Source organism: Melanotaenia boesemani, chromosome 7 (genome assembly GCF_017639745.1).
Source record: "Melanotaenia boesemani isolate fMelBoe1 chromosome 7, fMelBoe1.pri, whole genome shotgun sequence".
NCBI classification, from domain to species: Eukaryota; Metazoa; Chordata; class Actinopteri; order Atheriniformes; family Melanotaeniidae; genus Melanotaenia; species Melanotaenia boesemani.
Genome location: NC_055688.1, coordinates 27,396,148 through 27,413,171, shown reverse-complemented (window position 1 = coordinate 27,413,171; position 17,024 = coordinate 27,396,148). Strand labels below are relative to the sequence as shown.

At 38.9% G+C, this 17,024-nt stretch overlaps 2 protein-coding genes across 4 annotated transcripts in view; both read right to left on the bottom strand.

Moving 5' to 3' along the window:
• The window catches only part of kdm3b (lysine (K)-specific demethylase 3B), a 28,318-nt gene extending 26,595 nt beyond the window's left edge, over positions 1–1,723 (bottom strand). For all 3 annotated transcript variants that reach the window (XM_041989829.1, XM_041989831.1, XM_041989830.1), the window contains exon 1: positions 1,229–1,723. In XM_041989829.1, coding sequence (XP_041845763.1) covers positions 1,229–1,438 — 210 coding nt within the window. In that variant the 5' untranslated portion in view covers positions 1,439–1,723. The remainder of the gene's footprint in view (positions 1–1,228) is intronic.
• Positions 1,724–2,757: 1,034 nt separating this feature from the next.
• On the bottom strand, positions 2,758–16,749 carry spon2a (spondin 2a, extracellular matrix protein). The gene is made up of 6 exons (XM_041990438.1): positions 16,608–16,749; positions 13,092–13,320; positions 11,166–11,386; positions 5,335–5,526; positions 4,841–5,012; positions 2,758–4,553 (listed from the first exon to the last, which is right to left on the bottom strand). The coding sequence occupies exons 2-6, from the start codon at positions 13,318–13,320 to the stop codon at positions 4,363–4,365; spliced, it is 1,005 nt and encodes a 334-aa protein (XP_041846372.1). The 5' UTR covers positions 16,608–16,749; the 3' UTR covers positions 2,758–4,362.
• Between the last annotated feature and the right edge of the window lie 275 nt (positions 16,750–17,024).

The following is a 17,024-nucleotide window of genomic DNA, read 5'->3' as shown; positions in this document are numbered from 1 at the left end:
AAAATATGGTGATTTAAATATGGGTTTATGACTAGTGCATTAAACTACATTACTTCTACACACTAGCAAGCACTTGAAAAGAGCAGACACAGAACTCACCTGGTTTTGTGTTGGGTGTGCTGAAGAAAACAATCCAGTATTCAAGCTACAGAAATAAAGCCTCCCACAAATTGTTTAATTTATCCCTGTATTATTTAATTTTACATCATATTCTCCATAATAAATGTGCAATTATATTTTTAACTTGACACTCAACAACACATAAAAAAAATAAATACATAAAAACAGTTACAATGAATGCACATATTTGAAGAAATGACTCGGTTCTTTCAGTTCTTATAAAAATCAAAAAGTCCTAAAGTTAAGCTTAGAGTTTTCTGGAAAGTTCTACACTCAATAAGCTCCAGAATAACTAATGACTTAACTTCTGTCAAGACATCGTCTTACTTTGTTTACATTTTACTTAAATTAATATCAATGCATCTCCAGCTACATATAGTGGTCAACTAGATTATTTAAATTAAATTTAGCAGGAGCCTCGTTTTACTGGTCGTATATTCAAATGGTAAAATCTTTCTTAAGGACTGTACAAATGCTGATCAATATTTAAAAAAAATGTTTTCACTTGATGAAACCTCCATGCTGGTCAACCATCAATCTCCAGTTTCCTTGCAAATTAATTTTATCATTCATTCAAGTGTTGGCTAAATTATCATATCGTACCACTGCATAACATAAAGTCTTCTGGAGGCAACAACAAAGTCTGAGCGACTCTTGTGTCCCCCTTTCATGAACTTGTAAGGCCCTTAGACTAACGTCAGCTATTGGTGGGAACTGGGTACCTATTACTGTAACTCATAACTTGTTGGTGATTAATTACAGTATTATAAACGTTTAGCTACATATAGCTAGTGTGTGCATAACTGTGAGTGCTACAAGATTACGAATAATATTGCTTAAGCTAGATGTCAAGAAGCTAAAAAACGAACAAAGCAAAGGCCAGAAAATCCCCGGCCTTGAGTTTAGCTTCGCCCGTCTGTCTGCGACTTACAGCTAGCTAATATGTGCACCAGCTAACGGGAGCTACTAACAAATATGCTAACATTACTGGTTAAAAACAAGTTGGGCTAGGTTGAAAACATACCAAACAACTATCAAACGTTGCACAGTTAAAAACTGATGGGTATTTAACTGTGCAAGACGGCAACACTTGCAGATAAATACTGACCGTCAGCCCTGCAGCAGTGGTTGTTGTTGTCGCCTCCCCTCCTCCGCTAACCTCCGGGGCGGCCAGGCCAATGACGCTCACTGCCCGCACCGTTCCCTGTAGCCATTCCCGTGCCCAAGCAGCCTGCTCCGGTTCGGTTCCATTTGCGGACCTATTCTCGTCGAGGAGCAAAAGCAGACGCTTCCCGATCAATTCGAGAGAGTCCCCCATGGTTCGCTCACGAGCTAGTTGCTGACTCTAATGAGCCACCATGAACAGTCTAACTTCTCCGCTCGGGATGGGAACCGAAGAAAGCTAACGGTAGGAGACGAAAAGAAATATAGTTTAATGTAAAAACGTAGATGTAATGTAGATGCAGAATTATTCCAGTCTGCACCCGCAGACATGCGGCGACGGACCGAGTCGCGACAGGAATTCACCCAGTCGAAACGTTTTTGTCCTCGGCGTCAACGCGACTATACTGCTCTGTCCGCCATTGAGCTCTGCAACAATCAAACGCACTCCTCCTTGTAAACTGGCAGCACTGCGGAGACACAGAAAATGTGTGGAAACAGCGACCTCTAGCGACCGGCCGAAGTAACACTTTCCCCGCAGTGGCAACCGGAGGTGGACCAACTTATCTCAAATGAAGATGGAAAAATCACATGATTTATCATTAATATTCATTTACTAAAGGCGACAGGAGTTTTAAGGTAGATGCAGATATTTAGAAATCAGAATAAGTAAACATTGTTATAAGATTTATTTTCCCTGAAGTATCTCACACCATTTACAAAACACAAAGAAATGCAGACTATACTGCCATATAACATTTGTTTAGCCTTAATGTATCAATTATAATAAAATTATTTATTCTTTATTTCTTAGTCTTTATAGATGGTCTTAGTGATATTTGTTGCGGTATTGCAGCATTATTTTTTACCGATTACGGCCACTAGGAGGTGCTACATCGCTACATACTGTACATTGAAAGGCAGTGGAGTGATGCTCTGCCAGAGCAAATACCATATTTAAAGTTGTCTGGGTCAAACAAATAAATAAATAAAAATAGAAAATGAATGACATTTTAAAAAGAGTGCATTGTATGCCATTTTATGTATAGTTAATCTGAAAACCAGACTTTCATTTAGACAAAAAAAAAAACAGTCATAACCTTTTCATGCTGTGAAATATTTGTTTATTTTTGCACTGAGACTGAGAGTTCTTAGGATAAAAACAGACGTGTCAATACTGGTAAACTGTGACATACATATCATCACTGTATTATTGAAACTGCTTATCAAGAATGTTCATTGGTGTTGTGTAAGCTTTGAACAAATATGCTGTTTTAATAAAATAATAATAATAATACAGTCTAAATGGAAAATGTTAGAAGAAATTTTTAACAAAGATTTTTTTTCAATAAAAAAAAGCTAATATTTATTTAGAAGTTTTACAAGATAAGGTAAATCATACAGTATGTACAAAATATCAACACTATCAAAATAGAAAACAAAACACATTTATTTATCATTCATTAAAGCTGCACTCTGTTCTATTGAATAACAGGATATCCATGGTGGAGTGACTGCGCTTAAAGTCAGCTATTAGTTGATTCTGACAAGAGGCAATCTTTATAAATAGGGGCGTGAAGTTATTTTTAAAGAGTTTTAAAAGCTGTGCTAACGCTTCCATGGCAGCATAAGGATGCAGTATGTGCAAGGACCTTCAAGTGCAGATCTCTGTGAACATGTGTGCATGAAAAAGTATATGATGTTACTAGTGTGCCTCTATCAGTTGTAAATAAAAAAAAAAATGCTATTGTGAACATACAATGAAAAAACTTGTAAAAAGAGTAATATAAAAAATGTAAAAAGAGATGTCAATAAAACATTTTGTAAATCAATTACATCCCAAAGGCAACATGTCAAAATTTTTTTAAATATATTTATATTTTAATTTGGATGCCATCAACAAGTTAAGCAAACTTTTCCCTGTAAAATTAGTAGTCTACATGGCAGCATATATTGCTCCAAAACCTACATATTGGCTTTTCACTTTCTACTGATAATACGAGTATGAGTGTTCCCTTTTATCTTTAGCCTGGAGGACAGAGTGTCCATGATTAAAAAAAAAAACATTTCTAATATTCATTTGTCAGATCAAAGGACAGTTTTCTACTTTGCCTCAGTGCATGATCATAACTGAGCTTTGGCGCAGAGAAGGCAGCAGTGTTTCCAGAGCTTAGTAAAGTTTTAACTTTCATCAGGGGATGCATCGTTGAAACGTGATAACTGATGATAGTTTTCAGAGGTGATCCTGAGCCGTAGTGTCTGGTTTTAATGCAGCGTTGCCTGAGGGCTTGAAGATCACAGCTACTCAGTAATGTTTTTCATCCTTGTCCCTTGTGTGCAGACATTTTCTCTCAAACTATCCGAATCTCTTTAATGATATTATCTACCACAAATGATTAAACTCCAAACTTGCATGCAGCTTTACTCTGAAAACGTGGGGTGTTGAACCTCTCCTCTTCTTTTCTTCTGAGGGCTTTAGCCTGTATGGGATGCTCTCTTTTTATGCTGCCTTTTCCTGACCTGTTGGCAGTTGAGCAAATTAGCTGGAAGATGTTTCACAAGGTCAGCAGTCTTTTCTTGCCTTTGTCTCAAATGTTTTAAACATTTTTTTTAAATGGAGATGTTTCTCAAAAGTAAGTGACGTTTCTTAAATGTGTTAAGTGATCTTTGTAATGTTTTCAGTCCAATACAGGGTTCACATATTTTATAAATCATCGCATTTTGTTTTTATTTACATTTTACACCATTTCCCATTCTATTGGGAATACAGTTGTACATTTATAAAATTATTTTACACTATAAAACATCTAAGCTATTGTTTTGAGCCTGATTACTCATTCAACAGTTTTTCCAAAACACTTTAAATTTCTTTTTACTGCTCCTAAAAGATATTCAGAGGAGTATTTGCTCTGAACTAATCACTTTTCAACAAAAATACAGCTAACGTCCACAGTATGGCTGCAAGAAAATAGGAAATAAAAGAAAAATCTATCATTAGAGATGCTCAAGATCCAGCAACATTTTCTCAGTCCGGCAGTGATAAAAATCTGAGTCTGTGCTTGTGCTTGTGCACGTTGTGGTTTACTGCCGTTTCTTCATGCAGCTGTGTGGCATACATTCAGCCTGTTCCTCCAATTCAGGGCAAGGGCTGCCAGCATTGGCCGGTCGCAAAAGGATGTAACGTGTGCGATGACGAACACCACCCCTGGAGCAGGGGCCTAGACATAGACCCCAGGATGACCAGAGGGAAACTTCACAATCCAGAGGTGTCGCTGTATGGGGTTGAGAGGGACAGATGAAAACAAATGTAGAGCTGCTATACTCTAATCTTGAGAGTATTTCCAACACAACATTAAATATACCAAATGATAATAGTAAAACAATTAGAACATCTTTGTATATGTGGTGAGATTATGTGTCCAGACCAGTAAGAAGTGTGCAAATCATCAGTGAATGTAACTGTAAGAATTAGGGCAATATTAAAAAGATATAAACTACCAGTCTAAAGTTTGGACACACTTTTCCACTGTCCGCAAACAACTGCTAAAGTGAGTCTTACCTGAGAAGCGCTGAGGACTGATGGAGTTTGGCAAAATGTGATTAGACATCGAGCTTTGACGGTCAGGAGATCTTTGCTGCCGAGTGAGCTTTATGCTGGCAATAGGTGGAAGCTCCTTTAGGCGCGGGTAGTAGAATGAGTTGGCTGGGTGGTTCGGTTTCTGAGACGTGATCTGAATAAGTCAGCAAAGAACAAATCATATCAAGAGTCTTAGTAGAATTGAAAATGCATAACAAGTCAGTTTAAAACACATGCAAGCAAAGGATGGATGGCGTATTATATAAGCAAAGGAAGAAGGGAGGCCCATCTTACTCAAACCCTTCAGGTCAGACATGAGGGCTGCCAAGCAATCATTTAAGTGGAGACAGCTAGGAAAGATGCCTTATTCTCATGCTTATTACTTCTTTTAACCACAATCAAATTAAATCACCAATGACTAAATAAATGAAATACTTAGACTCATCAGTTCTGATGGCTTCTTGCAGAGCTCATACCTTTGTGATGTTTTCTGAGGGGCTAGTGGGGAAGTTGGGAGAGGAGAAAGTGAATCCACTGTCCGTCCCTGCGTCATAAGGCTGAAGGTCCAGGGTCACTTCCTGTTTCCATTGGTTACCCTCACAAAGATTCAGACTGTCCACACCCACAAACCAGTCGGGGCTGGGGATCATCTTCACCATCAGGGACAACTGTTGATCAAAGGAAGATAATACAGTAGCTTCAGACCTTCATGAAAGACCAAAACTACTAAATGAATGCTGGGATTAAAATATAAACAGAGATATAACAGCATAGAACACATATAGAAACATGAAAAGAAGTTTCATTTAGAAAAATATAAATTTCCTAAGGGATAAATTTGAATTTGTTTTTTAATGGACTTTAATGTCATTAAAATTATAGTGATGGATTTCAAGATACTTTTATGTTTCAAAGCCACATTTATTTCTCGGCTCAGCTGTTTGTTGGTGTGGTGGTTAGCACTGGTGTCTCCCAGCGAGAAGGTTCCTGTTTGAGACTTAGTTTAGTTAGTTTGGGCTGTGTGGAGTTTTCATGTTCCCCTTGTTCATGTACAAGTTTCTCAGGGTATTTTGATTTCGTGTTAGACGAATTGATTAAACTGTGAATTGGCTGTAGGGGTGGTAGTTTTGTATTATTTGTCTTTGTTACGGAGTGGAAACATTCATTTTTTATAATAATTTCATGGAGATACCAATTAGTTTATTTCATGTTGATAGTAATGTTATTTAATAGTATTTTATTTAATAAAACGGGAGTTTCCAGAATTAGTAACCTTCTGAAGGACTTTATTATTAATTTGTGATCAGATTTAAGTCCATGGGGAACAATAGTAACCCTTTAGCTCCCTCCAGTATAACTTATAGAACTCCTATCAACCTCAACACCATGTTGTGGTTTGTAATTATCATCACATGCTAGCATGTAATAATACTAAAGTCTAATAAACAACTTAAAACAAAACATGTCAACATTTCACTAAATAAAATAGCAAAAGGTCTGACAGCAATAAATCATAAACTCCAACATTTCCCAAAACATACCATACCTGTAGGTGCAATTACATAAAAACATAATGTTTTAGAAAACAATAAAACAGAGAAATAAAATAAACTCTAAAGAATGTAACTACATTAATGCTTATTTATTTATTTTCCATTAATACAGTAACATGCCAAAACCAAGGCAAAGAAAAACAGATGTGTTTATTGTTTTGTGGTTGTGATATGTCTAATGTTACGTTTTACATTCCGTAGCCATGTGAAAAAGTACATGATAAACAACACATCATTTTAAAAAAAGAAAATTACATTACATGAATCACATAGTGCTAATCTGACTCATAAAGAATTTTAGTCAATCCTGTGTGAGCAAGTAAAACAAGCTGTCAAGCTGCTATTTTGTGAGGAAATGCATAAAAAAGGGATTGAGTGCTTGGAAAAAAATGTGTAAAAATTTCTTGTATATCTTAAAATAAATCAAACATTTGGCTACTAAATGTTTCTTTCTCTATTAGTTCACAAACAAGGAAATCAATAGGAAAAGACAAGGCAAGTGAAAATGATGATACCACAGGGATATCAAACACAAGGCCTTAGTACATTTCTAAGAAGCAGACGTGCAGAGGAAAATAAATGACTGAGGTGCAAGAGACTTGCAGATGAGTGGAAAATCATTGGTGTGGTGAGGAAAAACCCATTTACAGCATCATACGTCAAGAATGAACCCCAGGATGTAATAACTCAGAAATAAAACAGTGCATGACCTAAAACATACCAGCCTTACTGGATGAAGTTTTAGTTATAACTTGCAAATATGTGCCTGTCAGTTAATCTTAAACCCTTATTGATTAATTCACAGCTAGGTAAGATAAGATAAGATAAGATAAGATAAGATAAGATAAGATAAGATAAGATAAGATAAGATAAGATAAGATATATACATGTTACTGTTTAAATACTCTTGGTGTGAACAGTTAGCAGAGTGCAGAATAAATTAAATGTTCAGGAATCATGGTGAGGACAGCCAAGACAATAAATGTAAAAAGCCTGATGTCACACACATGCAGAGTTGCCCTAGGGAGTCTGTATCTGTAAATGGGGCCTGCATGAGTGTGCATAATCTCCCTATAGTGTTGCACAGTCTCTCCTGTGTGATGTATGTTTCCTGAGAGCTGGTGACCTCATACAGGAAGTGGCATGAGGGTCAGCACACATGTAAGTGGCAGATGACCAGGAAAAGGTGCATCTTAAAATGCCTTTTTGCATGCCAGACAAATACTGTATTTGGGACCTTGGCTGAACTTTTATGTCTGATGGTTGGATTAGTGGGTTTGGGCTGGATCAGAAACAGAGTGCTGGAACAGAGATAAAACCAAATCCTACCCGGTAAAACACGGCATCTGGGACAGGAGCTAGGTTGTGTCAGGATGACACAAGAAATCTGTTTTTTGGCTGAGACACATGGCAAAAGCAGAGAGACCAAATCAGAAAAGTCATCTTGCCCTTAAAATTCTTCATTTCCTTCCTTTATTGTTCTTTTAATATCCCCCCATTTATGCTTTCAGCCTCAGCTGAAACAAAGATTTTCCAAGAAGCTGTCCTGTTATATCCATTGGTCGACTCAAGGATGTCCTCTCTGCGGTGTTCCTCATTACTGGCTTGACGGTAGTTTGCAGCATACAGTATAGAAAGTATCTCTGGTGCAGACGGTTACTCAGAGTTCCTATGATCCCTCTCACTTTTTCTCCATCACAGAAAATCTTCTACAGAGCCTCAGAGAGAACTAAAGGAAAGCATGCAAACCAACTCCATTTTCTTTCTTTTGCGGCTTCGAATTGGCACATATTTGGTGTCATCCGTCTGCTTTGAGTTACACATTTAAGAACAGCATCACAGGGCTCATGAATATGGAAATAGGAATCATATGTGTTTGGGATTCTTTGGGCATTTTGTATGAATGATTTTGTTCTGTGCAAAAGAAAAGAGATGGCATTTATAAATTTACAAAGAAGCACAGTCACAGATTACAATGTCAACACATCCACATAATTCAGTCTCATTAAAGAAAAACAAACTGGTTTGTTTTTGTTTTGTAGTTCTTTCCACTTCTCCAAAAATAGAGGCATTTTGAAGCAACCGTAGACATGATGTATCTAGATGACAAGCTGCCATTCATGACAACGTTGCCCTTTGACAGGGTTGTTTATAAAGTCTAAGGTTCTTGGAACAACCAATAAATGAAGATAGCTCACCAGACTCTGAGTTGGGCATACAGCTATTTCTAAAAGTTCAAGTAAATATCCACCTATCCTCATCACTGTTTTTCTTCTCACTGATCTGCATGCTGGACACATAAAGAAGATGCTATAATTCTGTGAATAGTACAACACATTTTTCCAAAGTGCCATACTTCACCTTTGTTTAGGCCCAGACCCAAATTTAGCCCAGCCTGAAAAGTGCGTCCAACCATGACCTTTGCTCCCAGCTGCTCTTCAGCAGCAGTGGTATTCTGTGGCCCAAACAACACAGCCAAAGGACAGCCAAAGCCTAAAATGCAGACTAACATTTGGTTTAAACACTTCAGATGGATTCGTTGTTTTGATGAAAAAAAAAGGAAATAAAATTCTTTTTGTACAAACTTGGCATTAAGAAGCATTCTTGGAAAAGATTTACTGGATTTGCCTAACTTAGATTGATAAATTCTGTGTCAGTTTTGGTTGCGTCAAATAAGGACTATGGTTTGCATCTGTAAGGAATAAATGAAGACTTTGATGAAAACTGATTTACATTTTGAGTGTACAAAATGGCAAGTACACAAATATTTCATATGCTATACGTATATCTATGATACATAAAGAGCTACATAAGCTAGGTAGCTTAGCATAAAGGCTGGAAGCTGCTGGTTAGCTTAATAGAGATCCCCAAAAGGGCAAAATTCTCCATACAAACTCTAAGCTTTATAAACTCTGGCTGTTTTACTATTTGCTGCTTGAAAGTTTATTTTATGTGACACCACTGGGTTTTCCAATAAGTCCTGAAAGCAAAGAAAGAAACCCAACTAAAGAGGCAAAAGTATTACACTGTCAGTTATTTGATAAGAAAAGCAATTTAATATTCTTTGTTTCTGAGTCTGTTAGTGTTCATGGTTTAAGTGCATCGTCAAGAAGACACTAAAGAACAATGGTGTGCATGGCAGTTCTGCAAGGAGAATGACACCACCCTCCAAAAAAAGCATTACCAACCATCTGCAGTTTGCTTAATTTTCACTGATTATTTGAACAGAGGAAAACACAAAGAAATATGACATAATGAGTCAGAAATAAATCAGAAATCTACTAATGCGTCAGAAGTCCCAGCACAGTGGAGTGAATGAACTCATCTGCCGGTTGCTAAATATTAAACCAGAGAGCTTTTGGAAAATGGTTTTGTGGACGGATGAGGCCAAAATAGATGAAAACTTTTCTATTTAGTGAAAGGAAAATATTGTGATTTAACATAAGAGCCTTGTGCTATCTGTGAAACATGGCGGCTGTAGGGTCATGACAGCATGTCATCATTGTTGGAACAATTCATTCTGCTTTATACTACCGATCTCAATTGTAAGTACACAACCATACACACAAGCATACAGCCTAGCTAGACAATGCATTCAGTCTGACTCAAAATAGAAATTCACTTAAATAATGTCTTGAACAGTGCAGCTGTCATATATTGGATTGAAAGTCTGTTTAATCCCAGTTACACTCTAACTCAAACCTTTCTGTGCAGTTTTTTTTATAAAGATTTTTAGATTAGCAATGAGCAGAAAATTTTTAGGGAATATTTAAAAGTCTGAAAAAAGCCATAGCTATTGTTACACATTTGAGTGGGTTTTACAGATATTCTAGGACTAGTAGTGTGCCAACAACCGCAAAAGTTAGGATTGCATTTCATCAATCCCACCAGTAATGGTTAAAGAGTGACTGACCTGCCTTTAATCTAATAGAAAAATTATGGAAGGACCTAAAGTGAGAAACCACCCATGTCCCACAGCTGAAACTGTGTTCAGAGGAATGGGCCAACAACCGAGTTGATGTGAGACACTGATTGGCTGAATAAAAAACATTTAGTTGCAGTTCTCATCCAACTAAGGGATCGCAGCAGCTACTGAAGAGAACATTCACATTTTTATCACACTAAGACATATTGAATATTTTTCTTCCTATTTAATTCTGAAGTGTAATCTACTTTTATGTAATACTGACAAAGCAACACCAAACTGTTAAGAGTTTAAAAAGTTTCAGGCACAATTACACATTACTTACTTATCTAACCTTTGACATTAATATGCCGTTTGACTTTGTTGTATATGCAGATAAAAATTTTGTTGTAACATGAGCATGCTAATTAACAAATTGTAGACACTGATAGGCAGATTTTGTTTCCTGTGGACAAATATCGGCCAGCTGTTTTTCTCCTGTTCCCACTCTTTTTGCTAAGCTAATTTAACTGGCTGCCAGCTTGATATTAACCGTACAAACATGGGCCCCTCTCTCCTGAGCTCACAGAGTTCAGTGGGACAGGCAGCAGACAGTGAGCAGACCGCGCAGGATGGATGTGGGCGTTTGTGGCTGCTGGGCTGAAGCACTTGGGCTAAACATAGTCTGACTGGATATAGTGGAAAGAAGTGGTGAGGTATTTGGTCGGAGCGGATGGGCGATGTTATGGGGAGGCCCGGGTCAAACAGATGGTTTGTGTGATTTTACTGTGTCTGAGCATGTGTGTGTGCTTTTTCATAAATGAGCAAAGCTTTTTTTTTTTGTACCTACCAGTGAGTTCCGGGGCTGCATGAGCATCTCTGTGGAGCTGTGGCCAATGCCGTTGGGAATGCCGGCCGTTCGGTGCATAGCGCCGACTGTGCGTTTCCTCCTGGCCTCCTTGGCTGCCCTCATCAGCTCCACCGTCACCCCAAGTTCAGCAAAGTTCTGCACCCCTGGACTGGCTGAAGCACCCTCCTCCCAAAGCCTAAATTGGCGATTGTGGCTGACCGCTAAAGAGAGAAAAGAAATTAAAGAAAGAGGAGATGATAGGAGAGAGATGCTTATTTGCTGGAATGCATGTCAATGTCAATGAAGCACCACGGAGCCTCAGCCAGACGGTGAGATCATTTCCACCATGGAGCCTGCATGTATTTCTATGGCTGCCTCATACTTCCTGAGCTTAAACTGATAATTCTGAAGGATTTGCCCATATGCATGTCTTATTATATTATATTCTGCATCTATAACTGATGAAACCACAACAGGGGATGGAGCTGCCAGGAAACAGGTCAGGATCTTGCAGTTGGCTGCCAGATGAACAACAAATGAACTCTTTTGAAAACCTTCATAAATACTTTCATTACCTGAGCCAAATAAGCCATTTACTTCACATTCTTCTCTGTAGTTGTAGCGGTCTGCGTAATCTGTTAAAAATCAAGACCCAGCTTTAGACTCGTACCACAGGTTCTGCAGCTTACTGTTGAAACCCACAGAGCCATTGGCCTGGGCCAGTGGCTATAAGGGCAGAGTGAGGTTAGCCAGAAACACGCTGACAAATGCTCTGATGGTTCTGCCTTACCTCACTTTGCAGAGCTACACACACACACAATCATGCATTTAAACTTAAATAGTCTTGACACATGTATGATCACACCCACAGCCTGCCCAGCACACTTCACACACTATCTTGTTTCTTCTCAAAACTGCTATTACTTTTGCACTTAAATATATTTCCATCCTAACAAATTTCCCACTAACATCAAAAACTTGAAACCTGATAACGCATCACATTTAAGCCCCACCAAGACTTCAAAGCCCACTCTTCCTAAATTGCTTGTGTAATTTTTGGCCATTCTTTCAGTGTCCTCGGCCCCATCTCTAATGGGCACTCGTATTACAGCAATACCAACCCATGGAAGGTCCCAAAACTCCTTCACTGGTTTATCTATGACAAAATGTATCTCCAGCTTCCTTTTGTCTCCAACAACACAGTGTCAGCCCATTGAAGCACTTGTATATTTCTTCTCTTGAGACAAAGACCATCCCTTGCCCTCTCCGTGGAAAGGATCATGGGTGTGCCTGTTTATATTTGGAGTCAGTAAGACATCTTCTTGTAGGACACCACTGGGACAGCTGGAAGCCAGACAAAGCCACAGCTGCCATAGCCCCAATGCTCACACACATATGTACACACAGGTCTAAACATTTATCAAATGTCCTGAAATAAAAGATTGAATACAGAGGTAAAGGAGGAGGGGAGAAAGAAACAACTCTTCTACTCTGGCTCTGAGGTAAGTGGTCTGACCCCACCACTCCCCAGCTATCATCACCCACCTTCACCATTACTAAACCCACCAATCCAGCCTTTACCGCCAACACTGTGGTAAACCAGCAGAAATGTGAGAAGGAGAGTAGGACTGAGTCGAAGAAACAGAGAAATATTAAAGACATGATTGGGCAGACGTTTGAGAAACAAAGAGAAACACCATATGGTAGCATTCAGTCTGTATTTTTCATTCTTCCCTTGCTTTCTTACATCTCCCACCTCATTGTGTATGTGTGTATATGTTAACAATGATACTCTAAACCTCTGACATATGACAAAGGACAACTTGTTATTAGGTGCAAAAGAAGCTAAGTTACTACCCCTGCTAACCCTTTGTGATTCCTTTTGAAATGCCAGATTTTTTCTTGGTCTCCAGCAGTCCCTCTCACCTATGAGCTTGGACCACTGCGCAGGGGGCCTGAACAGCGGATACTGTTTTGGGAATGCCTGCGGGCTCCAGTGACCTGTAAAGACCAGGATGTAGGAAGCAGGACTCTTGGCTGTGCAGTCTGTCCCATTGGGAGGTCGCAGAGGCCCAGCAAGAGTGAGACAAAGCTTCACAAGCACGACGAGTAGCTGCTGCAGCCAACCACAGGTCAGGTTCTCTGATGACATCATCTGAAAGGACCGGAGAAATGAAAGTGTGTGTTATTCCTCAATATGGTTTGCACATGATTACATTTCCTACACAAACACTGGTTGTGATCACTGTAAAAAATGCATTTCTTACCACTGAGTTTTCATACTTTAACATTTGTGGCATATTCTGAAATCAATAGCTGTCTCAATAGCACACAAGCATGTCTACGTACATCGGCACGCAAACAAAAATAACTTAACATGAATATTTAGGAAACCAAACCCAGACAATCCTTTAAAATCAGAAGAAAGGGGGAAATTCCACATCCCTGCCCTCATATCACAATACATTTTATCTAAAAACAAAGCTTGTTGAACCCAGTGACCTTCAAGTTCTCAGCTACAGAAATCCTCCTACTCCTCCTACGCTAGACTGAGTGTGTACCAGTCTCTGGCTCTGGGACAAAACAGTTACAGTTCATCAGGAATGTCTGTTACAGGAGCTGCCCTGAAATAAAACAACATGGCTGACATCTCTGAGTATGGGCGTAAATTCTGTCTGCCCTACTGATCTCACTGACTGACCATCCATTGACCAGCAACTGCTGAGTCAGACATTTTTAAGAGACAGAGAGGGGAGAAGAGCACGTGCACGATAATCAACATAAACTTGAGTTTTATATTCATCATAATGTGGGTTTAAATGGGCTGTATTCATACAGTGACCACTCAAAGTGAATTTACTCTTCATCCCACATTCACCACTGGGTGCATCCAATGCAGCATGGGAGGTGGTCTGATGAAGCCTGAGGTTGAAGTTTCAACTGGCAGACAACCTGCTCTTCCTCCTGAACTTCAGCTGCCACAAAGAAAGGGGTTTAAGGAAAGTAATAGAAAGTGACCATGTTGTGGATCTTTTTTCAGAACCTCTCATTTTCCATCATATCATGTTCTCCACTTTCTCCCTGCAGTGCTGTGTGTAATGATGTGCATGAAGAGTATTGAGTCTCACCTAACTTTTTATTCAAGGCTGGATAAACCTTTTTCTCCTTTTTTTAAAAAAAAATACTTGTTTATTTATTTAGCATTTAGGTAAAAAGCATGAATACAAACGTTATATCAAACTGTTGTTTTCTTTATTGGCTTATGTTTTAAGTCTGAGGTTTATTTATTTACTTATTCTGTTTGCATGATATGCTGCTGTTTCCATGGATTTCCATACTATCACTAAAACTCCAAGCAGCTGTAGAATGCAGACAGTTAAATTTGGGCGAGTCAGCCAGCGCACAAACACGCACATGTGCACAAAGACACACAGACACACATACACTATCCCCACACATAACACCCATGTCCCTCTACATATTGTCCCTGAAGTCTATTTCCAGAGGTCAGATAGAATTACTGTGCCAATATAGCTGCAAAACTCCAACTCTGACACTTTTCTGACCGCAGTCCTATACGCCACCGAATGTTTTATCAATTCCCCATCTCTATTAAATGCTTATTAACCACTGCACAGTTTAACAGCTGCCCATAAAAATACCTTGAGCATGGAGACACACAAAGCCCAGCTTTGATCCTGCTGCTCAGTCACCTGATAACTAACTTTGCAGCTCTGCAGGAGGCAGATGGAGATTCTAGTTAAAATGCTTAAGTGTCCAACTGATTCCCAAAAAGTAACTCTTACTTTGTTGTATTCTTCAACATGACAATGTTGTGATTGAAGACTTGCACTGATGGATATGCATTAGCTGAATCTGAGCCTTACTTACCTAACGGTCAGCTATCTCAGATATGTTTAGTGTAGAAATAGGGATTCATTCTTGAACAGGTTTTTGCAAAGATTAACATTTCTTAATAGTTTTTTCACACTCAAAGAAGATCAGCATTTTTTAAATAAAAAATTCACTTCATGCTACTTGTCTAAAAAGGTGAGAAGAGTTTGTTGGGTTTGGGAAACCTTCTAGCAGTTTTTCTTAACTTGTCACACTCACATTATCACAGAATAAAGACACATTTCTTGAATTCCTGTCCAGACACTCTGGATATTACCTGTCAGCACATGGACCCACACATGCATTTTTAATAACAGCCCACATGGTAAGTTTCTTTTATATGCATGCAGAGGTACACACTTATTTTCCATTAACATAGAGTTTGCAGACACATGCATTCATGCTACAAACCTGGCCTCATCAGTCAGCAAAGACAGACACAAACAGCAGTTTTTCTGTCAGGCACAAGACACAATAAAACAGGGGAACGTGGCATGGAGCCAAACATGCCGGCTGCTGCCTTTAGGCACCTTTCTTTGTGTTATTAAAGTTACCTCATGCAGAGATAATGCAAACATTCACCCCAGCTCATATACACAGACATTCAGTCATGCACACACAACCACAGATTTGTGCACACAAACAGAAATATGCTCCTTTTTAATGAGGAGACAGAAAAGAGGTAATTTTCTTCCTTTTTTCCATCTTTTGTTAGGCAATAGTAGACTCAGGAGCACATGCTAAGAAAAAAATGCAACCATCTGTCTTGAATTACCCTTTTCATGCACGACTGTTTATGCACATGACTGTTGCTGACATTTCATTCATTCGTGCATGTACACAGAGACACAGAGACACAGAGGCAATCGGCCAGGTGGGCATCACATCAGGAGGTCAGACACTAAAGCAGCAGTCTGGACACAGAGAAGTGAGGAAGCTGTAGTTAGGAGAGGGATCAGTGAGGAAAGAGAGTGCATGCACACACCATGAAGACAGTAATATTGATGACATGCTGAAATGTAAAAATGTGTGTTAAATAATGTTAAATGCATGAATTTAGTGGCATAGAAAGTATACCAGCAGGGAATATGGTGGGTTTATATTTAGTTTGTTTTGTATTTGTTTTTTTTATAGGTGGCAGCTATATATATATTATATATATTTAGAAAAGTTCTATAGATAGATGTTTAACATGAAATTTTGCTGCTTTTTCAAAATCTTTTTTTGTGTTTATTCATACACACAAAAACTATTTACGTAGGTTTTGCAGTCAGTGATTGTGTAGAGCGCTTCTTTACATGTTTTTAATTACATGGGCACCATTTAATTTTTATAATTTTCTTCTTTTTGTTTTGGCTTTTTTTGTTGTTGTTGTTGTTGTTAAATCTAAACTTTTGCATTTGCATCCCATGCATTTGCTGAAAGGCGCCACATCTTATCAGAACAAAAAGACAGGCTGGCTGGCGCTGCTCTCACTGAAAAAGTCAAACTGAAGCAGACTTTGTGTTGCAGAGAATGAATGAAGTGAGCTCAGCGTGCGTTCCCTACCTGTGTTGGATCAGTCAGTGAAAGAGAGAAACAGCAGCAAATTCACAGGGAGGATAACGTTCCGCTCACTCTTCTCTAACTGGTAAAGCCTTATCAGCCTTTATCCCTCTGCTGCCTGCCTTTATCTCTTTCCAAATTTCTCTCCTCCTTCCCTTCTCTCTCGCTCTCTCTCTCTCTCTCTCTTGCTCTCTTTGTATCTCCTCATGTTACCCTCCTCTCCCTCTCTTTCTCTTGCTCTCTCCTCCCCCTCTTCTGTTCTCCCCCTACCTCTCCTTGTATGGAAAGGCAGTTAATGGCCCTCTCTCCTCTCTCCCTCTATCTTTTTTTGCAGCCTCATCGCTGACAAGGAAATCAACACCATATTGGCCCTTCTTAACAAATACCACTCAGCATTGTGTATTTTCTGGCCCCTGCTTT

What these genes read in the sequence shown, in the direction of transcription:
- spon2a (XM_041990438.1), bottom strand. Translation starts at nt 13,320, where the DNA reads ATGATGTCATCAGAGAACCTGACCTGTGGTTGGCTGCAGCAGCTACTC. An exon ending in TGCAGCCCCGGAACTCACTG is followed by an intron (nt 5,527 to 11,165) that starts GTAGGTACAAAA and finishes TTTGATCAACAG; the next exon opens with TTGTCCCTGATGGTGAAGAT. An exon ending in CCTCAGAAAACATCACAAAG is followed by an intron (nt 5,013 to 5,334) that starts GTATGAGCTCTG and finishes TGACTTATTCAG; the next exon opens with ATCACGTCTCAGAAACCGAA.